The sequence below is a fragment of the Ambystoma mexicanum genome, chromosome 1p (genome assembly GCF_040938575.1).
Source record: "Ambystoma mexicanum isolate Mex_15411 chromosome 1p, UKY_AmexF1_1, whole genome shotgun sequence".
NCBI classification, from domain to species: Eukaryota; Metazoa; Chordata; class Amphibia; order Caudata; family Ambystomatidae; genus Ambystoma; species Ambystoma mexicanum.
In genome coordinates this window covers 974,678,457-974,704,857 of record NC_090921.1, presented here as the reverse complement: position 1 = coordinate 974,704,857, position 26,401 = coordinate 974,678,457, and the positions used below count along the sequence as shown (strand labels likewise).

General features: G+C 46.1%; 1 protein-coding gene across 2 annotated transcripts in view; it reads right to left on the bottom strand.

Annotated features, from left to right (window-relative positions):
* Window positions 1-1,772: 1,772 nt before the first annotated feature.
* The window catches only part of LOC138582601 (septin-7-like), a 403,409-nt gene continuing 378,780 nt past the window's right edge, over window positions 1,773-26,401 (bottom strand). For both annotated transcript variants that reach the window (XM_069654032.1, XM_069654023.1), the window contains one exon: window positions 1,773-2,398. In XM_069654032.1, the coding sequence (XP_069510133.1) occupies window positions 2,359-2,398 (40 nt within the window). In that variant the 3' untranslated portion in view covers window positions 1,773-2,358. The remainder of the gene's footprint in view (window positions 2,399-26,401) is intronic.

The following is a 26,401-nucleotide window of genomic DNA, read 5'->3' as shown; positions in this document are numbered from 1 at the left end:
CAAAGTCCACGAGAAGGAGTGAAATATCTGGAGGGTTTGCTAATGTGATGTCATTGGGGTGTGGCCAAAATGACATTTCTTTGTTCAATCATTACTCAATTTGTTTTACCCTTACCCCCCACAATAAGCGATTTGTGGGAGGTTTAAATTAATCATAACCATTGGTTCTGGGCACTTATACATACCATTATTTTTTTGCCGCACTGCGCCATCACAAAAGAGGACTTGCCGCAATGAAAATCCGTCCTAGACTGTGGCACCTCTGCATGCGAATACAGGTTTGGGCATTGTTTTGCCTCAGTGAGCTGCAGCTTTGTTTCCTAGTGAGACAGGACCTATGCCCTGGAATACCCTCTCCCTTAAAAGGGAGAAATTCAAACCAAAAATGGACAGACATTTCTATGACCACTGGCTTTGCTCAGGTCTTCCATACCATTAGTTTAATCAGTCTCCACCTTTATAGAAGGGGGCCTGCCAAATGCTCATCTGCCTTTGTCCTGCAACCAATATAGACCATTTTCTTAGTTATCGGTTTTCTTCTGCTAGCCCCTTGCGAGACTAAAAGGTCCGCTTTGTGCATTCACAGATTAAGTCAATGAGGCACTAAGGCAACTTTATGTCTACCGTCTAAAAAAAATGCATCTTTTGCAAAAAATATTAAAGACCGATCAAAATAAATGAGTGCATGTTCTCACACCAAGGATCTTTAAAAACGACTGTTCTGTCAGTACAAAGAAAGCCGGCAAACTAGGCATCAAATATTGACACCGACCTGATTAACTAAACACATTTACAATTCCTAATATGAGTATTTCTGAAACTGTAGTTGACTAAAACAAAATCTCAACTACAGCACATTCGAAAAAGAACATTTCCACACACTGTGCAAGTCTACTTTTTACAGCATATCTTGTGGCGAGCTCAAAAATAAGGCAAAGTGTGTTTGGTTTTAACAGGACAACTTTATTATATTAATATACAAACAAAACGTATGGTTCTGGAGACTGTATCAAAATAGAAAGGTGAAGGCCAGGGAAGGGGAAAATTAATGGGTAGGGTGGTGAAGTGTGGGGATGGGGAGGTATAAGGGTAATACATCACTTGAAATTACAACAAAATAAAAACATTTGAATGGCAGACTACACAGATACATTTATAACATCACTAAAATCTAACAAGGGGTTGGGGATTTAATGTTGGAGACAGCCCCTGTCAGGGGCAAAGGGTCCTGTGCTGGAGATTAATGTGAGATAAAAGAGGTAAGCATGGTGCCTCTGACAGGCAAGGTTTTATTGTTACAGGTTATCTGGTGGCTGGTAAGTCCCGCTGTAGGTGGCCAGGAAAGCATTTATTTCCAAGGTTGAATGTTTTAGAACCACGGATGATCAACTCCAATGTGCTTTGGTGGAACCACTCGGGCAGGGCCTCTGCAGTCAACTCTGTGGTCCCCTTTGTCAAGTACTTGCGCCTAAAACGTTCTCTGCAGCAAGGAGTGTTAACTATGTGGTAGAACAAGCACACAACTTCATTCCTCTCCAAAAGACACAGGAGGGCATTTTGTGCAGGAGGGAAGAGGAACAATTAAGTATTCAGAGCTACTGTTGTTTTGAAGGGATAATCCGACTAATGGCATCACAGTCAATACAAGGAAAAACTATCAACTGACAGCCATGCATTTTCAGAAGATGTATGACAAATGCTCAAAGGATCACAACATTCTCCTGCGACAAACAGCTCAAGGTCTACCGCAGAGACTACCAATGACAAAGCCCACAGGGCCCAGGAGGAGGTTGGGAAGAAACAGAACACAGCCTATGGCAGGCAGTCATCAGCATGCAGAGGCAGACCAGTGGCCGGGGAATGTCATCAGCATGCAGAGGAAGGATGGCCACCTCTCCCTCGAATTGTGCATCCTTCCCCCTCAGTGGATAATAGCGTTGGAACCATATTTGCATATCCTTCCTCAGTCAACAGCTGGGAGCTGCTTGATGCTGTATAGTCACTTCTGTTTAATACAAGTGAGCAGGACATCTGCATTGGGTTACTTCTGTAACGTCCTCAAGAGGTTTCTTGACTTCAGACAGGCACTACTGTTGCATGTGAACATCCCTGAAAATAATCAGGGACAGAAGGTGCTAAAAGTACATGGGATAGATTGATCTAATACCGCCCTTCATTTCTCAGTCTCTGTTCAGAGTTCTTATCTGTGGTGTCAGAGAAACCCCACAAGGTTCAGGGGTAGCGGAAAGGAGAATTGAGACCTGGCCTTCAGGAAAATGCAGGGGTGTAAAAAAAAAAAATAATAATAATAATTATATAATAATTCTGAAATAAAACCGGAGCAGTGGTCAGCTCTCCTTAGAAGATTTTTCCTTTCTTTTTGTTCTTCTCCATTGTTCTGGAAGGAAGGAAAGAAAACAAAAATCGAGTCACATTGCATTATAGTTCCATGTTTATACTGCCATAACAAGAATGAATAGGAAAGATACTTAAACCCCCAGATATCACCCTGCACTATATGAACACACTTCCAGGCTCATCCTATCCTATTAATAAAGCACCTCATGTTCCAAGTCATCCCCCACCCTTCATGCAGCCCCAGCAGATTCTTCTAGCCATTAGCAGCCCCAGTGTGCATCGGTTCTGTTCTGTGCAACACAATCGGGCATCACAGCACTAAAAACTACAAACAGATAAAAATTGTGCCATTTGATTTTGCGGTCATCACTGAAGTCAGGGTATAAACATGTATCCACTGAGTCTCCGTAAGAAAATACATCAAGGTATTGCAGTGTTCAGTTGTAGGCATCCTATAGATGAGGTGTTGAAGGACCAGGGAGCAGGGAATTATGCTATTAGGTGTGGAGAATCCCTAAAAAAGGCAGTGTTTGCAGAAAGATCGTGCCCGAGACTAAAATGAGGTGAGAGACAGTTATGACTAGAAGGGAAAGGGAAATGAAATTATGCGTCAAAGAATTGGTCATAAGACTATATTTAACGGATTGCCAATCTGCAGGAGGCAAGAGCCTTTGCCCAAGCAATGTAACTTGGAGGAGCTGAAAGGAGAATAAGGAAATACCTGTAAAAGTGGGAATGACTGGAGCATAGCCTTAGGCACTGCACATTGAGGAGATGATCTGAACAAAACGTTAGAAGGCGGCAGTGGGTCCATGAACATTTAAGCAATCGGTATAGGGAGGAAAAACTACGGGGAAAAAAGATTAAAAATCAACCTATCCCACTGACAAGAATATAAGATAAACCCCTCCAGCATCAAGAGTTAGCTTGCCCAACAAGTGATACAAGAGCATTGCTGAATGTGAGCTATTGATGAAACCCAGTGCTCCAGATAGGATTTTTGGCTCGAGTATTTTACTCCCAATTATTTGAATGAAAGGGTAAATCCAATTTCAATAGGAGTAAAAACTGCCTGACAACTATGAAATTTGTGCGTAAAATTGAAACTGTTTGAAAACATTAGTGACAAAGAACTTGTAGGTGTGTACTACCCACCTTCATCTTCATTATACTTGGACACCAAAACTCTGTTAAGAACTACTACATATGCCAGCTAGTTACATCATACATCAAGTCCCTCACTCTGCCAGCATCACTTCTTTATCTCTTGGGCCTACTGTTGCTGCCTGGCACTACCTGCTTGACAGCCACTCAATGTTTTTGCTCCATCTCTCTGTCTCTTTGCTGCTTGGTTTCCCCAGTCTCTCACGTACTGGTGCTCTGGCTCTCACCGTTAAGTGTTGCTATACCATGTTTTGCGGTCTGTTGGTCAGTCACTATCTTTCCCATCTCTGCATTTGATTATCTTTCTTGCACTGCCTCGTACGTTATTGGCCTACCTTTCTCTAGTCTTGATTTACTATTTCCAGCTCTCCCTGCCTGCTGTTGATCTGTGTTTTCTTATTTTACTGTCTTTACATGTCTCCTTTGCTCTGCTTCTATCCCTCACTCCTATTGTGTATTTGTGTGTCCCATTTACCTCTGTTTCTCTTCTCACTTTCTTTGTTGCCCTCTCTTGTAGCTCATTGGTCTTTCATCCTGTTGCTCCAAATCCTGTTTCTGATTGTCCAGTATGTTCTCTGTTTTGCCACCCCCCAACCCTCCCAACTTTGTTCTCCTGTATTGCTTAAGTTCAGAGTGGCTCCTCCTCTCCTGTTTTTCGGTTTGTCTTTTGATATAGCACCAATAAATATCCAAAAAGCTGAAAATGCCTTTTCCATTTACAAATCTAGTGCAGCTGTACTATTGGGTGCTCCTTGTAGATGTGTGCAAACCTTTTGGCCATTAGGTTGGGAATTATATAGTTAGGGGTTTGTCTCACCAGATCCAGCACTATATGCAATTTCAAGCATAGCAGCTCTCATTGGATGTAAATGTTCTACTTCAGAGCCATTAAAGGTCTAGCAGCCTAGATGAGGAGTGTATTCTGTGCCATAACAGGGTTAGCAGCCCTGACAAGAGGTGTGTGTATGCCCTGATGAGGTGGTGTTCTGAGCCATTACTGATATAGCATACCTGATGAAATGTGTGTCCTGAATCACTGAACCTTTAGTAGTCCTTTTGATAAGTCGAAAGCTAAGTCAGTTCTGTTACAATTTAATGTTTTCTGCATCTTAAACACATCCCTCTGATGCAGACACATTAATTCACCCATCCACAAGATTTGAAATAACAGGTTACACAATCATTTCTACAGCAGGGTCGACACACTGAGCTATGTGTCTCAACAGGCTGTTGACTCTGAAAGGCATGTAGGGTTAGGACACTGGCATTTCCATGTAAGGTTTGCCTGACATAACTGGCTTGTCAAAAGCTCTAAGCCTGTTTGGACTATCATGACTACATGCGAGTCAGGAGATTTATAATGAGGCTTTGAAATGTGCTAGATTTTTGGCAGTGGACCTCAATCGGACATGGGAGAAGCATAAGTTTTGAAAAGTGCAAGACTGAGTAGGAGTGTTTGAAGTATATGACAGCAATGTCATCTTCTCACACTGTCCGCCAGTGTGCATCACATCAGCTCAGGGGGATGGTGGGAGGAGGTTAGACACTATTCTTGCTCAGTACTTTAGCTATCTGCAGAAAACGCTAACACATGGTGCTGTGTCATTACAGCAAATCTGTTAAGAAATGCAGGTACCTTCACAAAACAGCAGTCCTGCTAAGAAATATGGATATGATGCAACCAGTCCTGCTGTGAATAATTGTCATTGTGCCATGACATGCCTACAGCAGCTCTGCTGATAAATTATTCTACTTTGCCTGTATATATAGCAGCCCTGTTGAGGTTAATGGTACAATCTGTGCCATCGAAAATATATACAGCACTGTTTCTACCAGTTTCCATTATACTTGTCTGCTGTCGGTGGTCAGAAAGGGAGTTAAGTAAAGTTCAGACCACATGCCTAGCTATTCTTTGCTCTCTAAAAAAAAAAAAAATCAAACAATATACAGTGCCCTTTCAAACACTCAAACACATGCAATATTAAAACAACAAAAGAAAACACATCTTTATATATAACAGCTTTTCCCTCTCACAAATTCCAAACTGCTTGCTGGCAGGCTCTCCTAAAACATCAAGAACTGCAAGCCATTAAATGCAACTGATGTGCTTCTGTTATGAAAAGAAAAAGTATGAAACGCCCATGCTGCTGCAACTGCCTCTATTAAAGTCGATTAAAACAGAGGAGAATGAAGCAGAAATGCAGCCCTTATTTAAGACCATTTACATTTTACACAATACGACACGTGTCCTAAAGCAACGTGAAAAGCATGTTCATGATTCAACACGCTTTAATAACACTGTAACCTACAGAATGCAAGCAGTTGAACAAAGGGAACAAAACACAAATTCCCTTGTACATTACATAGAAGGTATTAACTTGATAGGATCATTAACAGAGGGAAGTGTTTAAAAAAATAAACAGACTAGGCCTCATCCCAGTTGATTTTGTCAGGAACTGTGTGGATTGCTAAAGTAAAGAGAGGATTTGCAAGCAACTGCTGTCCAGGCTGTCACCAGTGAGCTCCATTATTTATGGGGGGGTGCCGTCATAAATAGCCTGTGTAAGTGGTACGCAAGGAACAATCAAAAGGGCCGTATTGACAAGATTTCTGTGCGTGAAAAGGCCCGATGCACACCTTATGTGAAGAGCTGGTACACTGAGTGTGGTCCTGAGGTGTTGCTTCCGCAGCCCATGGCTTAGGTGCTTGACTGAGTGCAGAACCAGTGCATTACCAGGGACCTTCCCAGATGGTCTGTCAAGGCCTAGGAAAGGATCAATTTTGTTACTGGACATTGGATCACCAGTTAGAATCGCAGCACCTTCCAGGTGAACCCTTGGAGGCCGCCATGTGTTAGGTTTGGTCGATGAATGAAGGGGACAAAACAGACCGGCGGCAGCACACCCCAAACAAGTCATGCGTGCTAAAATAGGAAGTAATGATAGTGAGGCTCCATTGGACCGTTCAACATGAAAAATATCAAAGACCACACCTCAGGTCGTACTTTGAGCTCCCCAACGACAATGACAATGATGGGGGATGTCTCTACTAATTCAGGTTTGGCCACACCTTTTCAATTGTCATATGTCCATCAGGAACATACGGTTACCTGAAACCATGACAAGGTAACACGCTTTCAGAGATCTTTCATATGAAAAGAAAAAGACAATTCTAGCAGGCATTGCTGATGCTCAACCAATGGCGATGACATGCTTTACTCTGAAACGCATCATGTTGACAAAGCACATAAATGTGCATCGATATAAGAAGTGAGGGGGCTGAAGAGCACAGAGTAAACCACACCAGCATAAAAGAAAGAGCAGGCTCTCCTTTTGGTGGACTACATTTTCTTTTAACTTCGCTATGAATACAGAGATAAAGGAAAAGGGTAATGTTATAACTACATTGCACCCATTGATAATTACAAAGGCAGCCTACAGGTCTCCACTGCCATTACGCCAAAAACAGGCCTTGAAGGGTTTAAGGGGTTTCCAAACGAGAAACCAACACTGGACTAGCTGAAAGTCCCCCCTTACAGCCAAGGCAGAGGTAAACAAGCACAAACTCGATCTTCCCCCTCTTCTTCCTCCACCAGCACGGACAAACCCAAAAATGTAATTTGTAATGTCCAAGGAGCACACAACTCTAGCGTGGGAAGGGGGCAGAAGCCCCAAATTTCACAATGCATGGAAATCAATCTCCATAGACCAATCACTTCAGTGGTTTTCACTGATGTCTGCCTTCCACTACTACCTCCCCTTTTACCATCCATTCCCCGACAGTTTCCATTAATCCCATTTGAGAGGTTTCATAATTGCTAGAGATTGGAGCATTAGGCAAGGTCTCCTTGGAGACGTAGGACTGATTTTATTCATGCTTCTTTGCTGTTCCAAAGGACAAGTTTCAGACAAGCGTAAATCCCTCCCCTTGCTCCACATTTTGGTCTTACAAAAATGTCTCTGGGGCTTGGCTCTGGTTTGTTTGTGAACCTTAAAAGAATGTGGTTGTTCCTAGAAATCTAGGAACTTCCATCCCCTGCACACTGTCTATTATCGGAGGAGCAGATCAAAAGTTTGGTATTTTTATATATATGTTAAACAATTTCATGTAGTACAATTTGAAGTTCAGTTAGTAGGGCATTGGGAATACCCAGCTCACAAGATTTATAACAAAATCATCAAATTTAGACACTGTTAGGCCCAACATGTTTCGAGTAACAACTCTTCTTCAGGGGCAAATACATGTTTCACAAAATTTCTAGAAAAAAGACTATCTTCAATATAGCGGTGTATACAATTTACACACATTTTGTACATTTGAAATTCAAATATAAAGGATCATTACAATCTTGATTAGAATACAAGAGGTAACTCATTCGGTGTCTAGTATATACAACCAGTGTGGTGATACTCAATAGTTCCAGTCGGCTATTACATGTAATCATAGAAACATTAGAGAGGGGGGATAATCTAATTATCCTCATTAGTTGATCTAACTAGATCAGTGAAGGGAACAATTTTACATACCAACTGAGTTGGCAACTTAGTTGTAAAAAAAAAAAAAAGGAGTAGTCAGGAGTGCAAACAGCAGATGCTTTAGGAGAAATCTTATGTCACTATGCTGAGAAAATAAATAATAAAATGCATGTCAAGACTAAGTTAAGCTGGGGGATAGTGAAAGTAGAAATAAGTGTTATCTACTTACATCAGGTACTAAAAGTCCTGAAGGAATAGGTTGTCTCTCAGAAAACTGAATAGTTCCGGTACAGACAAAAAAACTAATTATCTGCAGAAGAAGAGTTGAAAAAATGAGCCAGAATGCCCTAAAGAGGTGGTCTGACTAGCATGTCAGAAACAGAATACCAGACTTACTTGATATAATGTAGCTCATCCAGCGAAGGGACCATGGTGAACCGCCTCCTGCAACTCGAGGATGCAGCTCACTTATGGTGGCCTTCTTTTATAATCAGTTAGCGAATGACGTAGGAAGAGGCATGCGTCTCGGACTGCGTCTGCCTGCGCAGGCTGCTTTTACATAGGGCTACGTCATAGTTCTGACGACACGGCAGAGCCGGCGTCAGAACTTTTTGTAAATAATGACAAATAATCCAACCGCGCATGTGCGGGATGATAAATGCAAAGTCAGAAACTTGATAATGGCGAAGGAACGCTTTCGTAATTTTAAAGGTAGATACTGGCCAGGCAGCCAATGTGAGTAATAAAAAGCACGGGGACGAGTAGTTTGAATATAATAACCACGCGCGCGCGAAAAAGAGGTAGCGTGACGGAGGCCAATTGCAATAAGGACATAAATGTCTGATGACAAGTAATTTCTGCACTCAAGGCTGGAGCACCATAATGAACTTACATTAAAGTTGTCAGTCAGTCTTGTCAGTGTATGTACGAAAAAATGGGGTAAGGTGAAAGCTATCAAAAAAGGGGCTTTGTGTTAGTATGTACAGTCAATTACATATAAACAAACATAATACAAGTACTTAATGACAAAAAATTAGAAATGCTGTACAATATCAAAACAACCTAAAGTTTACATAATGTCTTAAACATTCACAGGATGTGGTGTACATAGGAAAGGTGTACGGGAATGCATAATGTACAGCATATTTATAATTACAACGGATTGATCAATCAAAAGGTACAGAAAAAACAAAGAATCAAGTCATGTAAAGGAAAACAAAGGTTTTTTTTTTAAAAACCAAATTGGTAATTCTGAGGATATTTTCTTAACCAATACAAGTGTGTTGTACATAAAAAAAAGGTATATGGGGGTACATAGAGTTGGTGCGACAAGGATCACCCTGCACCGGGACTGTCTGAGTTGATTAAGGACTCGAAGAAGCAACGGCAACTGAGGGAACGCAAACAGAAACAGGCCGTCTCAGGGGAATGAGAATGCGTCTACCATGCTCCCCGGCTGGGGAAACCTGCCGACGAACCTTCAGCATTTGGCGTTTGTCACCTGTTAGGGAGAAATCTCAGAAATGTGCTAATTCCCCTCTACCTTGGAGACCCCCAGCTCTTTTGCTGGACTCTAGGACTTTTTCATTTTTAACTCTCTCATGTATTTTAATGTGATTTTAACTGTTTCTTTTGGTTTTTGGTGTCTGACAAACTCCATAGGCATCATTTTGCATTGCGTCACACATCACCTTCAGTGCAGTGGCACAGGGAAGTCTTTCAGGTTTCCCCAAAGGTTTAAACACCTTTCTCTTGGATAAACTACTGTTTCCAATAGCAGTAAAGTGAAATTGACTTCACTTACAAATGTAACTTTTCTAGACCCAGCACACACTATCTTGATAGGGTGCTGGAGGGTTACATAGTATCCCCTTTGTCTAGCTTCTCATGTAACAATTTACCCTTTCCTTGATGAATGACTGGTGGCAGTGGTTTACTTTTTACTATCATGGTGTCTCTTTACCGCGGGCTGCGTTTGCAGCTGCAGTAAAGCACCCTTTGGTGCCATTTTTGTAAAAATGGCCCAGTCTTTTTTTGACATTTCTCTGTGGAAAGTTCCTTCTTGAGATTTACTCTGCGCGCCAAACCAGGTTTGGTCCCTTGGTTCATTTGGTCTTTGGCGGGATTCACGAGTGAAGCCCGCCTCTGGCTCCAGGGTGTCTGGTGGGGCAGGAAGTGAGGGAGGTGCCTGAAACTCCCTGTGCTTAGTCTCCTAGGAGACAGGAATGCACTCCTAGTTGATTGGCCAGCTGGCTGTCCGGCGAGGACAGCCACCCTGCTGGGCAATTGACAGCCAGGCTGGAATGAATGGGAGAAACCTGCATAAAAGGCAAGGCTTTTTGGCTTGGAAGGTAGAGTCAACCACAGGACGAAGGAATCTGAAGAACTTGAAGAGGATGCCTGCTGCAACTCCTGGACCGCTGGTTTGCCCTGTCAAGCCCTGCTGCTGTGCTGAAACTCCAAATTTGAATCAACAGAAAATCCCCTGTAAGGACGACTTCTCCACTTGAGTTGGTGGGACCAATCAACTCCAAAGTAAGCCACCTGGATATCCTCATGAAGCTGGCTGCACTTCCACTGCAGTTGCTGCTGGAACCGAAGAGCCAGGGAGAGGAACGCCAGTTCATGTGCGTTGCTTTTAAGCTGGCTAAGAGCTCCAGGAAGATCCTCCGGATTCCCAGGAAGCAGGACTGACCGAGCATGAGCCATCTCAACAGAGCCCTGGACCCCAGATGCAAGGAAAGCCCATCTTGACAGCCAGGAACCGCGGTGGTGCTATTTGTGGTAGATGCGAAGAGCTGAAACACTGAATTGCCACTTGTTTGAAGATTGCCGGTTGCGGTCTGTAACCATCCCATTGCAGTAGTCCCCAGAAGTCTTCCCTCTTGTCCCAAAGTCTGAGGCCCAGGAACACCAGGATCTGCAGAGCTGCACAGGAACAGAAGTCATCTGCAGCATTTTCTTCCAACTAAAAGGTACTGTAAAGTCTAAGAGAACTTACCTCTTGTTGTAGATTTGCTTCTACTCTTCACAAGCCTAACAACCTGTGGCCCTACATTGATTCTTTTTCATCAAAGACTTCTAAAACAAAGACTTTTCTTACTTACCTACAAGAAGTGCTTTAGCCACAGACTTTTGCCCATTGACTTTGGCTTAGCCGTTTCACTGAAAGACGCTTCTCTCCACTGATATTGGGGAGGGCTGAAAAGTATTTGACTGCTTAAGAATATTTGTGATCTCTCGTTTGTTCGAATAACCTCTTCTTTGACACTCATCTCAGTGCTAGTCTAAATGCTAACAGTAATATATCAATGTCCACAGTGTCCTAACTATTGAAGTCACCTGAGGGTGTGGGAAGTGTCTGTCATCCCCAATGGGTGTTTGCCGATTTAGAAACTAAGTGTGTTGTGCTGCTGTTATATTGCTCCCTTCTAAAGAAGGCTTATTCAAATGACTGGTAAATAAATTGTTTTATCAAGAAACCTTGAGTGTAAGCGTTTGTTTGAATACTTGTCGTCACTGTGAATCTTTGTGCAACCACTCTACAGCGCTCATATGAACACCTCGAGAGAAGCCTGGCTGCTCTACCACACTAACAACCTGTGTAGTTCAGACTTATACCAAAGGTTGGGTCCTATTGCCAGGAGACTAAGGTTGTTGTAGTGCACCCAAAGGGTACTACCCCAAATCTTTACCTAACATCGCTGTCGCAAATAGATCGATTTGGGGATTACCCAATCTGCGGAACAGGAGGTCCACTTTGTCCTGCCGAAGCTCCCACTTGTGGAAAGAGCGTAGCTCCCTGCTGAGAGAGTCGGCGACGGTGTTCTTTACTCCTGCCAGGTGAAACGGAACGAGGAACAGCCCCTGGGCGACGGCCCAGTGCCATAGGTCCTGCGCCTCTTTGGAGAGCGCCAGGGATATGGTGCCCCCCCCCTGCTTCCGGATGTAGAACATGGTGGTGGTTTAGTCTGTGAAGACCTGCAGCACATTGCCCTTTAGGGACAAAAGGAACGCTTTGAGGGCTCAAAACACTGCCCGCAACTTCAGAACGTTGATGTGTAACGTCTTCTCCTCCGGCAGCCACAGTTCTCTGGCGTGAAGACTTCCGGTGTGAGCTCTGCATCCTTCCAGGGAGGCGTCCGTCGTGACCGTCTGCCGGTGCGGTGGGATCTGGAAATCCGTGCCTCCGGACAGATGAGAGCACACGCCCCACCACCTTATCGCTCGACGGAAGCTCTCCTCGAGCGTGATCTTGTCCTGTAAGCTTCCTAACACTTGGATCCAACGGGCGTCAAGGAACTCTTGCAGTGGGCGCATCCGTAACCTGCACAATGAAATCATGCCAAGCAGAGACTTAATGGTCCTCACTGTGGCACTCTTCAGTGCTAGCAGCCGCTGCACCTTGCCCAGGATGGCTGCTATCCTCTCCTCGTGATGCCAGGCACAACACCATGTTGAGTCGGGATCGCAGATGGAGTCAAGCAGGACTTTACATAGTTCACAAAGAACTCCAGATCCGTCAGAAGGCGAACGGTCCTCGCCGTGTGGTCGACGGCAACTTCCCTTAATCTGGCCCGGATGAGCCAGTCGTCCAAGTAAGGGTAGACGTGGATCCCTTGTAGTTGCAGGTGGGCCGCCACCGGCGCCAGGCACTTGGTGAAAACCCTGGGTGCAGACTTCAGTCGGAAGGGAAGGGCCTTGAATTGGTAGTGCTTCCCTTGAACGACTAAACGCAGAAATTCGTGGTGTCCCTTGTGAATGGGGATGTGGAAGTACGCATCCTCCAGGTCCAACAACGACAAAGTCTCCCTCTTCCAGTTGTCTGAGCACGTGTTGAAGAGTGACCATTCGGAACTTCTGGGACTATGTATTTGTTCAGTTATCACAGGTTGAGAATGGGCCGCCAGCCCTCGGTCTTCTTTTGTACAAGGAAGTACCTTGAGTATACTCAGGAGCCCCGTAGTCGATTTGGGACCAGCTCTATCGCCCCCTTTTTTAACATGGCCTGAACTTCCAGCAGCAGTTGAGGGACATGGTTTTCTTGTCGGGCCACTGGAGGTATTCGGGGACACCGATGGAACTCCAGGATGTGCCCGTGGGTGAAAGCATCCAGCACCCAACAGTCGGTGGAGATGGTCATCCACACGATGACGAAGTTCTCCAGCCGGCCTCCCACCGAGGTGTACAGGTGGGTACCCGACATCCCGGCTGGCTCATTCCTGCTTGGAGGTAGACTGGCCGCTTCCCCCTCTGTTGTCCTCCTGGGACGAGTAACGGGAGGGTTGGCGGTAAGTGGAAGAGCCGACAGCACCCCTCTCCCCCCCACCTCCCCCCAACACCTTTCGAAGAGCGGGTAGACTTGCCTCCTGAGGATCGAAAGGAAGGTCGCTGCTGTAGCATGCCTAGGGCACAAGCTGTCTCTGTATCCGCTTTGATGGCCTGTAGTTGACTCGTCCACAGCCTTCCTAAAGAGGTTGTCACCATCAAAGGGCATGTCCAAAACTTTGGTCTGCACGTCCTGAAAGTTGCCCATCAAGCGGAAACCAGAGTCTGCAATGTACGTGGCCACTGTGATGGCATGGTCTGATGCCACATCGCCCTCTAGCAATATCTCCAAAGCCTCTCATCTCTTATCGTCGGGGAGGAAGTCCAGTAAAGAGGCGCGCTTGAACCACACGTACCGTGCTACGATAGCGAGAGCGTAGGCGGCCTTGATGGTCGTCGTTGCAGAGATCACTACTCTCCTTCCCATCGCATCCAACTTCTTCCCCTCGTTGCCAGGAGGGGTAGACGCAGTCGAAGACGTAGAGCTTGATGACTTCTTGGCCACTGCAGAGACCACCAAGTCCGGCGACGGTTGGGCCCGCAAGCACTTGGGCACAGAGTCCGGCACCCTGTACTTTTTCTCCAGGCGGGCCCTCTTCACTGGAGCCGAAGAAGGGTTCTTCATGAATGCCAGCCCTTCAACCCAAATGTCATCTAAAATAAAAGGATTGAAAGGATGGTCTTCCTCTTCGCCTCGCAGCACTGGTATAAAGAAGCCCTTCTCCTCCGGCGTGAGCTGGAAAAGCTCTGACGCTCTGGAGATCATTGCATTGAACAACCCTATCTCGTCCGGTGGGGAAAATCTGGGAGGAGGCGACGGGAGGTCCCCTATCCCGCCATCGTCCGTGCCCGTCGTCGCAGTGTCCGGCTCCGTCTCATCCTGAGGTGGGGAGACGGCAGTGAAGGATGGCAAGGAGGCAGCGGGTGCCTCTTCCTCTTCTTGGCCGGTAGTTCCCCCGTTGCCAGCGGTTCGGCTGTGACCAGAATCGCAGGTGGGTCTGTCGGCGGCGCAACCGGCATCCTCCTCTGTATCTCGGAGATCAGAGTATGCAGAGTTGTGAGAATGTCCGCTGAGCAGTCTCTAGGGGGCAGCTGAGGTGCAGGGCATATAGGAAGCTGGGGCGTAGGGGCAGGGCCAAGGTCTTCGTCCTGAGGCCCTCTGTCGCCCTCTTCAACGCCTTGTCGTAGGGCGTGGCACCAACATTTCCCTTGTCATAGCCTTCCTGGATGGTCTGTAGGTAGACTAGTAGTTCCTCTGAGGAGAAATCCGTGCCCTGGAGGACTTCCGCGTCCCCCCCTCCCCTTTCTTTGCATCCAGAGGAGACTGTAGAGGCACTGGGAATGTTTATCATCCATATAAACATTCTGCAAACTGCAGTCGGTACAAAGCTTGAAAAGCAAGGGGGAATCCTTCTCGTCCGCCATGATCCACGCAGTGTAGGCCTTGAAGAATCTTCTGGAAGCCTCCACGAAGAAACTCAATGAAATCCGCCCTTGAGGGATGCTGAAGAATCCAAAAAAGGGGTGCCTGTTAATCGAAGGTTGATCGATGGAGCACAAGGGCTCGATTGAACGAAAAATAAGAGTAAAACTCTTCCAAAAAGCGAAAAACCCAGTAAAAGCTTGAGAGCTAAGCACTAGGACTCCCAATACTTGAACGTGCGGTAAAAATCTGAAGATGGCTGCCAGAGGAGGGGCTTAGGTAGAGGGCAGTCAATAGCTAGGGGCAGTATGACCCAGAGCTCATTGATTGGTTAGGAGAAATACAGTTAAAAAATGAAACTGAAACAGATTTTTTTTCTCTGTTACCGAGGATTCCCAGCCTGATGACAGGGAATATTCATGAGCATGTGAATTCATGCCAGACCCCATGCTGGAGAAGTAAAAGTGCACCATCCTTGCAAATGATGCGTTTGATGCCCCCTCCCCACCTGCTGGTGTAGTAAAGTTTTGCGGCAGGGCCACACTGAAGGAGGCAGCTGTGGACGTGGCTTGTGCTTTATCTCGTCTACCCCTGGAAGGTAGAGAGAAGGAGTATGTTTCTTACCTGTAACTCCTGTTCTCCAGCATTGGTATCTTTCATAGATTCATATGCTTTGAATATTCCCCGGCATCAGGCTGGGAATCCTCGGTTATCTTTGGGGTTTCCCTTGCTGAAAGCAAGAACAACTTTCCATTTTGTAGGCAGTCACTCACCCTCCTTATGGGTGCTTTTGGTCCCCACCAACGGGACCTCGAGTAGCTAGAAGCCCTCCTCTTCCTTCCTTCATATTCTGACCTGTGATGTTGGAAGATCAGAGTGCATGCATGGTTTTTACCTTATAGCGGCGGTCAGAGGACGCATGTGAATCTGAAAGATACCAATGTTGTGGGAACAGGAGTTACAGGTAAGAAACATACTCGGAATTGGAGCTTTCATAGGTTCACATGCTCAAAATAGATTTAGTAACAGTATGGGGCAGGTTGGAGGAAAGGTTTGGAAGAGGCCCTTAAGAAAATGTTTGACCACTATTCGTGTAGAGAGCTGCTGTTACTCCTACTGGTGTACCTGGAGATGGCCGCCAGATGTACCCGTTTGGACGTTTGGACTAAGCACTGCTTGGGCAAGGAGATCAAGTATGGCAGTAGCTCATCTGGCATGACCTGGAGTGGGTTGATTCTGTGCAGGTTGATATTTTGCTGCCTTTCACACCATATACAGAAGCTTTTCCACTACAGGTTGTATGACTTGTTAGTGGAAGGAGCCCTTGATGCCAATAGCATGTCCCTGCATTCCTGAGGGATCGTCAGATTTCTGAATTCTGGGAAATCAAGATCCATGCCGTTAGGCTCAGGGACTGTGGGTCTTGATGCAAGAGACTCCATGTCCTGTGAAATGATGGTCGGGTGATTGTGGCGTCGAACCGATCGTTCCACTGAGAGCTGAACGAGATCAGAGTACCAGGTCTGGTGAGGTTAGTCTGGGGCGGTGAAGATTACCTTGCATTTGTGTGCTATGATCATCTTTCTAGTCTTCAGAGGCAATGAGGCTGAACTTCTGGCAGGCCCTTGTGACCATAGTGTGAGATCTCATCCGGGGGGTTGGGGGCTTTGGAGCCTCATCCCCTGGTGGGTTGTCTTGCAGGTAGTCGGTATCCCAGTCCCCTTGGGGCATATGTGTGGAGGTTGATGTGTCACGAGGGTCATCCCCATTAGTGTCTGTTCGTTCACCCTCTTCCTGCATGGCCCGCCGAATAGGCAAGAGTGTTTGATGTCTTGGCCGAGGAGACGCAAGTAGCCTGGAGGATTTGCTCCTAACCATTGACTCTGGAAGGGGTCTTCGTGGAGAGCGTGATGCGGACCTAGAACATGACTGGTCTCGCAGGGGTGTGGGGGTGTGTTTAGGGGTTGCGTACCTGGCCCTAGACCTTGACCTGGTTGGGGAGGGTGAGCACCGTGGTGGAGGGATCCGTAGTTGCAGTGCGGGTAGAACTGGTTGTTAAAGCAGCGTTCAGCCGCATAATCACTCTTTGCATCGAGGAGACGACTTGCAACAGCAAAGCTTGTGGGTTGGTCAATAGGGACCGCATCGTTCCATGGTGTGCACCCAAGTGACTTGGCCCTGGGGTAGGATGGAGCGCTGCATTCAGACCTGGTTGGTGCAGGTGGTGCCCCGAGTGGTCGCCAAGAGGAATGTGTCTTCCTGGAGTGGCTGGTGTCTGGTCCTGAATCTTGATCCGCGGGAGCTGCTGACCCCACAGTCCCTCTAAGATGTGTAGACTACTGATTTTAACAGCAGAAGTCTCTACACCCCAAAGGGAAAGGGGAAAGTGGATAAAACAAAAAACAGAACACAGGTTACTCCCTCTCCAACCAGCCGAGCACCTGCACAGGATGAGAAAACAAAAGATTAATACCTTCCTAATCAAAACATCCCACCTGTGTTCCTCTGTACTTTTCTATACCTGTTGTGCTTCCCTTGAGAGCTGGGAAACGGGTTTTATTTCAGAAGCTCCAAATAGAACCTTAACCTTTTCCTTATGAGAGGTTTCCTTTGGAATAGCTGTTCAAACTAATTCTGTACCATCCCACAGTCTGGAAACATGACTGTTGATTTGCTAGATGGAGGCAGACTAGAAAACTGTTCTTCTGGAATGACTCCCCTGGGCAAACGTGCTCCTACACTACTCAAGCCCCCAGTAACAAACTAGCAGCAGATACCTTGAGTCTATTGTGCTAGACCTCTCTCTCTTTGAAAGAGTCTAAGTAATCAGGGTCCTTTATTTTTACCTCCTCTATTGCATTCTTCAAGGAATATTACCTTCCAGCTCCTAGACTCCTGTGCAGGATATCAGAGAAAGCTGCACTTGACTCTCTTCCTGAGAAACCACTGGTCATCCTGAGCGCACACGCATCGAGATGCAGTCTGAGGCTTACTTTCGTGTTATAAATCACAGTCAGTGTATAATACACTGTCAGTGATATGCGCGCGAGCGGCAGCCAATAAAGGAAAGGTCTGCCTTAGCGCATGCATATTATTATCAACATCTTTTTCCCTTGACAGGAGTCTTTCTTCACATTTAATGTTCATGCGGATTAATCTAAAGTTTCCTTCAAAGAGAAAATCAACGCTTACAAGTGTGACTGGTTTTACTGCTGTCAGCTTAAAATTAGTGTTCCTTGCAGAACGCTGCTCCCAACTTGGACTCACAAAGATTGCTTTCTTGGCATTTACAACTGACTAAATACCTAAACTAACTAAGAGATTAAAAATAAACTTGGTCACTTCTCATGAATGAAGATTACTTCTTCAGTAGATTTGTATAAGAACTTTTCTCTAGAAATTAGAGCGCTGCGCTCCCACCAGATCTCCGCTTGCTTTGCCCCTCGTGGATCTGGACTCCAACCTGCCTCTTCACCAACCTGGGCTGAATTCAAATATTAAAATGGGGCCTACTTCAGGAGATACAAAAAAACAGGACCTTCCTGCTAAGGCGAGGACAATGAAAGGCAGTTGGAATTCTCTGTTTCCAAGCCACCTCAGCCTCCAATCATCTTGTGGAGTGTTCTCATCCAATCAGGACCCTGCCTCCTCACCACCATGATGGCTTGGGGAACTCTCCTGAGCAATGGAAGTTAAGGTAGGTTTTAATCTGAACTGTGTATAAATTGTGTAAGTAGTTAAATAAACAAAGAATTACTATAAATTAAAGCACATCCATCTCAAGAGACAAGTGAACCTGACAGCTGGTCTGTGAGGACCTTATAGCCTCCTGATGCTCCCGCATTATTACAGACTCCTCAGATTCTAAGAATTGCATTTGTTGTTCATGTGTTTCGAAATCTGTATCGATCTCATGTTGCAATATATCCTCTGGAATGACCCGAGAGTATGTAATAGGTGAAACTGGTGAAGGCCCAACCTGTTCCTGCAGCCTTTCTAGTAGTGGGACAGTTGTTGGCGTGTTGTCCTTAGCCGAGACCACCTCTGTAGGTTGCGGGCATTATTCTCCACCCGAGGCTTTGCTTTACCGTTGACAAGAGTGTTGACGATCCACCTTTACCCGAGGCCCTTTTTTCTTACATCGGCAGGCTTTACCCTTTGTGGACGTATTGGTTTTCTTTTGAGTGTTGTCCCGCTGATGCCAGTTTATGCACTGTAGACGTGTAATCTGGTTCCATTGACAAGGACTGCCCCTTCGAAGCAGGTCATGGTGATAGTCGACAAGGTTGTGGCCTGCGATTAGGATTTGGCTTGTCCGGGCGATCTGTAATGCCCTACAGGCTCATTAGAATCCCGCACCTTTGATAAGGCCACTATTGTGCGCGATGTTCTAAGATGCCCTGAGGATTTGGAATGTCTGGACGATTTGGCATGCCCTCTAGACCTTTGTATCCCCAACGTCGTAGCCGTTGACAAAGGTGTCTTCCATATCACGGGGGTGCGGGAGGGGTATAGGAAGTAGACCCTTTGCCCATCACTGTGGACTTGGTCATATGCTTATGGTGTTTGCTGGCCTTGTCTTTCATCAGCATGCTCCATGGACTGTGTACCTGTTTTTCCGATGACGGCGGGCGTTTTCCTGGGGACAATGGTCGTTCTGGAGCGCTGAAAGGCATCTTCTCCCCCAGCACGTGGACCTCTTGTCCAGTCACCGGTTCATAGACGGGGCCGAACTGGGGCCTATGCTTCAACAGCCTCTCCTCCGACCTGGCTTGTAGTTTCTCATGTGATGGTCGTACTTTTAGTAGGCTCAACGTCGGCGGGATAGTCCAGGTAGTTGCCCTCATTAAGCCAGCACACCAGGCGACATTTTATGGCTTTAAGGGTTTTTGAGCTAAGCCATTTACAGATCTCACAGCGTTTAACGGTGTAATGAGGTATAAACAGTAAATACAATCCGTATGCCCGTCTCCTTCATACACATTAAGGACACAGGTGGCATAGCCCTCAAGGGTTTTCATTTCCCCTGCATCCCTACTTATCTGTAGATCATCATTACTTGCTAAGGCATGCAGGGGTTCTGTCTTGTAGTGTTGATGGTTTTAGGAGAACAGCAGAGTTTTTAAGGCTTTCTGAAAGGCCCAGTATGATTTCTCTGCTCTTAGGGCAAGTGGGAGGGTGTTTCAATTCTTAGCTGCAAGAGTAGAGAAACTGCAGCCACCTCCTTTTACTCAATTGAATTTTGGAATTGCGAGGCAGTGTGAGCAAGATGTTCTGGTTGGTCTAAAAGGTTTTTGTGCAAGGTATACTGGAGCGCTATCCGTTAAGCTTTTGTGTGTCTTGAATAGAATCCTTCCATGAATAGGGAGCCTGTGGGCTTCCCTTCTGGCAGATAAGATGTTCTCTTTTGGAGAAGTTAAGTGCAGAGTGCAGGGCATTGTTTTGGATTATCTGCATTTTTTTAAAATGTTTTGTTGATTGATTGATATTTTATTTCTATTGCGCTCGTACACAAGTGTTTCAGAGCGCGTTGGGAGGCACCTGTATAGGAGGGCATTACAATAGTCTAGTCTGACCCAATTACAGCCCTGGCAATGGTTATGCAGCTTGAGGGTGTCAAGAAATGACTGGCAGCATTGATCTGCTTGGCTGTGTAGGTCGATGAGGAGGCGACTGAATTCACTTGACGCATGAGGGAAAGAGTGGTGTCCAGAGGGAACCCAAGAGCTTTTACTGAGGTAGAGACAGGGATCAGATTTCCATCTATGGTGAAGGATGCAAATTGGGTGTGGAGTTTCTTCAGTGTTGCTGGTGATCTGACCAGTAGAATCTGTCTGGTCATCATTGAGGCATAGGTGGTTTGTGGCCATCCATACCTTGATTTTTGAGTAGATGTTTATGGTGATGGAGTCATTGTCATAGATACCAGTCAGGGGGAGAAGGATTTGGGTGTCATCGGCATAATTTGTGTAAGTGCTGCCAATGGAGTACAGGAGGGTGAATTGGGGCCTGGTAAATATGTTGTATAGGGTGGGGAAGACACAAGAGCCTTGGGGACCCCACAGGTGATGGGAGCAGATGGAGCACTGGCAATATCTGAGAAGACTTGCATAAATCTTCCACCCAGAAAGGAAGCCACCCTGATGGTCGCGTCTTGAGAGACAATGGCGGCTGCTGAACGATTGATGACAAAAATATTGCAATCCATGATCTAAAAAGCAGCTGAGAGGTCAGGGAGCAGGAGTGGTGCAGGTTTCCTCTAATTTCTAAGATTGTCCAGTTGATTTTTCACGTCTAGTAACGCTGATCTGATTCCGTGCCATGTCCAGGTCTGAAGCCCGATTATTGAGAGCCTAGGATCAGCTTGGTTTCCAGGAAGTCTTTTATTTGGATGTATGCTGCCCTGTCCAGTATCTTCAGCAGGAAGGGGACAGTGGTGATGGGACGATAGTGTTGGGATTTGCTGGTTCCAGTGATTGTTTTTTCAGGAGAGGGAGCACCCAAGCTTCTTTGAGGGTCTCCGGGAACTGTGCTCTAGTTGAAGGAGGCGTTTATGAATCTTGTGATGAATGGTGTTAGGGCTTCAGTGCAGTCTTTGATGACGGGAGCTGGGCACATGTCTCCCTTGAATTTTGAGGTTCGATAAAATGCGGGCAGTGTCTATTTCAGCGATTGAATTCAAAGGTGGGGAATGTGATGGTTATAGGAGAGGGAGTGAGAGACGGGGGCCAGCGGTTTTGATGTTTCCCTGCTTGAGGGCCATTTTCATCTTGAGCATGGACATTTTTGCTCACATGGCATCCTGGATGATGGGAGCACCACAACTCGTCTGAGGTTAGTGGATAAGGGGGGGGAGGGGTTTGAGGAAGTTTCAAGCCCCGAGTATTTTAAAGATTTCTTGCCAATTGGACTTGGTATTCTATTGTTGAAGGCTGTAGATTTTGGCACTATGATGGCTTGTTTGTATTCCCTTGAAATCTTGTTAAACGGGGCTTTGAAATCGCTAGTTGGGGCTTTTTTCCAGGTGGCTTCCAGTAGACGCTTTTTGGTACTTAGGTCTTGGAGGTCAGTAGTAAACCATGAGTTGACATGTGCTACTGGTTTAGCCTTGCGTGGGGCTAGCAGGGCCACTGTATTGACAGCATTTTCTAGCATGTTTGTGTATAAATTGGCTAAGATCCTGGGATCGTCTACAAGGAGGTGTTCAGGTATGAGGGGTGTGACGTGAGGAGATCGTATCTTTGGTCAACTCCCGGGTACTGCAGGACCAAGTAGCTGACAGGGCTAGGCGTGCAAGGATGGGCAACTTGGAGGGTGGATAAGGTAAAGTTAAGGATGTGGTGATCCGACCATAGGCATGGTGAGTTGACAATATGGTTATCTGGCTGTTGTGATCAGCTACCCGGTCCAGGGTGTTAGGGAGAATTCTGTCTTTAGGCTGAATTTCCTAACCTAGTGAGTCCCCCAGCAGCTTTGCTGGATTTCTGGAGTTTGTTTTTTTTCTCCTGCCAAGAGTGAGACTCTTTTTCTCCCACTCTTGGACATGATTTATGGTATTCCTTTGACTGGTAATGTGTTTTATGGGCTATGGGGTCCTTTACTCCATAGGGTCTCATGTGTTTTTAATATGTGTGTTACACAGCACCCTCCGTGCAGTAACACAGGAGTGTCATAGTGACACCCCACCATAGACTCCATACCCTGGGACCGACTACTGTCTCCCAGGGCATTTAAAGTCACCATTGGCTTTACTAGTCCCAAATTATTAACAGAAACCAGTACAAACCATCATATTGTGGACGTACTGGTAGGGGCAATTTCGATTGCCCTGGGGTCTGTTAGTCGAGGGGGCACGTCTCCGTCCCCCCTGATCGAGTTTTGGCTGGTGGCAGTGGAAACTATTTTTTATATTCGACCGCGAATATTTCCCTATGGGATTTTCCCATTGTTCGAGGCTACCAACTTTAATCATTTAATTCTCATAGCCTCGAACATACCGCTGGTTTATTTAATTAATATTAATTCTCTGGTTGGTATTTTTTGCCAAGACTCGATTCAAAAATGGCGTTGTGTTCTCTTCTGTGACTCCAACCCAGGTCGAGCCCTTTGTTCCACTTTTTGGAGGGCTTCTCCACAGAAGCCTCCAAAAGTGGTGCCACTCTGTCTGGGTACCACAGGGGGTGCGGGAGGGGGTTTAGGCACCCTGGACTGAGTTACCTTGGTAACTCAAGTCGCACTCTTGTGTGATTGGCCCAGCCAGCTCACCACTTAGCATGTTTGATTGACAGCTAGGCTGAGTGAATGGGGGTTTGCTGCATAAAAGCAGGGCTTTGGGGACTGGAACTTCAGAAGTCGCCACAGGACCTGAGAATCCAACGAGGGAGAAGCTGAGCCGACCTACCACGACGACACCACCGGTGAAGCCCTGCAGAACGGACTCACTACTTCCCGACAACAGAGAAGATCTCCCGGCTGGAGAGGCTTCTTCCCCTGACTGGTGGGCACAACCAGTTTACCTTTCTTTCTTCGCACCCCAGCCCGGTTTGTGGTCGAACTGCCCGTGCCAAGCACCCCGGCAGCCGGATAGCCACTCACCACTGAACCGCGAATCAACGGACCGCTCCTTGTACCTGAGAAACTCTGCGGCTGGTTTCTTCCCTGGCAGTGCAACGGACTCCTGTCTTCCTCCACGACGAAATCCTCTCTTCCCCCGGACGGAGCACCGACTTGCACCCGCTGCCAGGAACAACTGCCCCCGCTGGAGTGTTCTCACCACTTTAAGGTACCGTGTCCGCCAGGCCTCCCTTTCTAAAGATTGCTACAAGGTAATAATAACTCCTTAACCTTCTGGACTGGGCTGGCCGCCTTGACCCTCTAACTGGTCCCTTTCTTTGATCCAACTCCTTTTTGAACCCTTACAAGACTTTTGTGCACTGCAAACCGTGTGACCTTGGACACATTTCGTTTCAATCCTCTTAAAGCGGATCCGGCCTACTGACTCTGAATTCACGGTTTTACTTTGCCTTCCTCCCTTGTTCTGTTCTTGTAAAAGTATTGGGATCTGTTTCAATTTGTTCTCTGCTTTTCTCTCCCTTTTTAAAACGAACTATTAGAGTGCCATCTACGTTAAGCGCTCACCGCTATCTGAAAATAAGTGGGGCTTTACTTAAGACTTGTCTAATATTCTTTTAAGGGAGTGTATATCTTGTAGTGACCGTGTTTCTGAATTGCTTACTATAAGTGCCTGTGTGTTTTTCTAGAAGTGGTTTTAAATAAATAATTATATCTTTTACACCAAGCCCTGGTCAGTGTTTACTTGTTCTATTGTGTGCTCTCGACCTATTGTGAATACTCTGTATACTGCCTAACTCTTCTTGAGGGAAGTCTGACTGCTCAGCTACCAAGTTAATCTGTGTGGTACAGACTGTTACCAAATGGGTTTACTGCCAAACACCTGTAGTCTTAAATCTTTTGCAGAGGTCCCAGAGGGAACTGCACAGGTTTCTGCCTAACACAGAGACCGGTCTTCAGTATGGGTGGGGGTATTTATGCAATGACAAAAGCTGATGGCTGAGAGGGTGTTGGCCACTGTGCGGCGTGGAGATCCGATGGATCATGGAGGCCTAAATTAAAATCACCTCGCAGGATGGCTCTGGTCGTATGTTTGATGTCATTTCCAATGATATGGGTGAGATTCTCTTCAAAGGCGGCAAGAGGGCCCGGTTAGCGGTAGATCACATGGATGGTAAGCAAGTCATTGAGGCTGGCAGAGAATTTGACTGAGAGCATCTTGCAGTTGCCTTCCACTGTTATGAGGGTCTTGTTTGCAGGGATTCCTTGGAGATTAGTGCTGTGCCTTCTCCTCTAGAGTTGGGCCTGTCACTTCTAAGGATTGTAAAGCCCACAGGGAGAGCTAGAGACTGGGCTGGCCCACAGGTGGTACCCAAATTGATTGTTTACAAAGATTGGATGGAAAATCTGGCCGAATTCGGCCAGTACCATTCGATCATTTGTAAACGATCAGTGTGGTTAATCATTACCAAACATGTTTGGTAGTGATTGCCTTTTGGGGTAACGGGGGTGTCCCCTGCTTCTAGAGGTTTGGAGGCAGGGGACAGGGGAGAAAAAAAAAAAAAGCAAAAAAAAGCAGACCCACAGCGTCTGAACCGACCCGCGTAGGAGTGACGGATCTGACGCCACAGGGTCTGAAACAAAGCAGACAGGAAAAAGGTAAGCAGGGGGTGGGGGGGGGGGGTCAGTGGGGAAGTGTTTTGGGGGCGGCGAGGACTTTCTGCTCAAACAAATCCCTCCTTGAGAATTATGTACCTCGAGCCCCCTAACCTTATGTCCCTTTCATGTTAACAGTTGCAAGACCCTTGCTCATGTGCCACCCTAGTTTACCCCCCATGTATCTAATCCTGCAAGGCCATATATTTTTCCTGTACTAACAAATAGTAAAACACCCATGTTTGATCTAAGAAACGAATGACCAATGTATTCTGAAATACTGTGTTAGATAAGGCACCTGGACCCATGTACCTTTGCTCTCCCTGTGGCCCAGGTCAAATGTCTACATGATGTATATATATTATGATGAAATTTACGTATTATACTAAATCTTGCATGACTAGGATTGATGTGATGTGTTAGATTAGAGAGAGAAATACTACTGCACGGACATCGCCCAACCCCACACCCCTCCCTGATGAGCCCAGCTGACCCATGGGCCTTAAGAAATTACAAGTTCGGCGTCACCAATCCTGGAGCAGCACGATTATATGATCTGTAATGTCTTGTCTTTTCCAGCCAATGAGCAATAGTTATTGTATCCCCTATAGTACACGTCAGTGACGTGTTATTGTAATATAATGTGTATTTTCTGTTTGGGCAGAGTGCTCTCGGAGTAGCAGAGTCCTCTGCGTGCCCCATTTAAATCTTATATAAAAGGTCTCTCTTTTACTCACTCGCAATTGTCCTGGCCTCATTCCCTACTGGGGTGTGTCCATTGGTGTCTCATTACTTGGTTATTTTGTTGTGCGAGTGGGGAATGCCAGCTTTCATTGTACAGATCTGTGCTGAATAGTCCCAAAGTATACTACACCAAGCCAGCTCCACCAGAGCAACTATTCAGCAAAAATGGTCTCTGGGCATTCTGATTCCAGTTACATTTTGGGCACTTTGTGGCTAACACAAAAGAGGCGTTAAGCAGTGGTTGGCTGGAACCAAATTGGGATCACTTTGATTACAATTGGGTTTCAACTACTCCACCCTCAATTTATAGTTTATATGCCAGACTATACGGCAAATACCTTTAATGACAACTACAATCCACACAATTCTTACATGAAGGTCATAACTTCATACAGTAGACAAAACACACTGATAGGTTTTGTCAATATTGACTTGAACAAATAAGTGTATTTTGCTCATAAAGAGATTTATTGACACTGTGCTTTAACAATAGCACAGTTACTGAAACACTTCACAACATGTCTTTTTTCACTTCAATTATAGCGGAATGCACGTATTTCGCTGGAATGCATTAGAATTGAACAGGAATGCATTAAGAAGCGCGTCCATGTCTTGTGTTGCCAACGATTAACGGCATGCTCACTTTGATACATGCGCAATGCTGCAATGACAATGAGAGTGA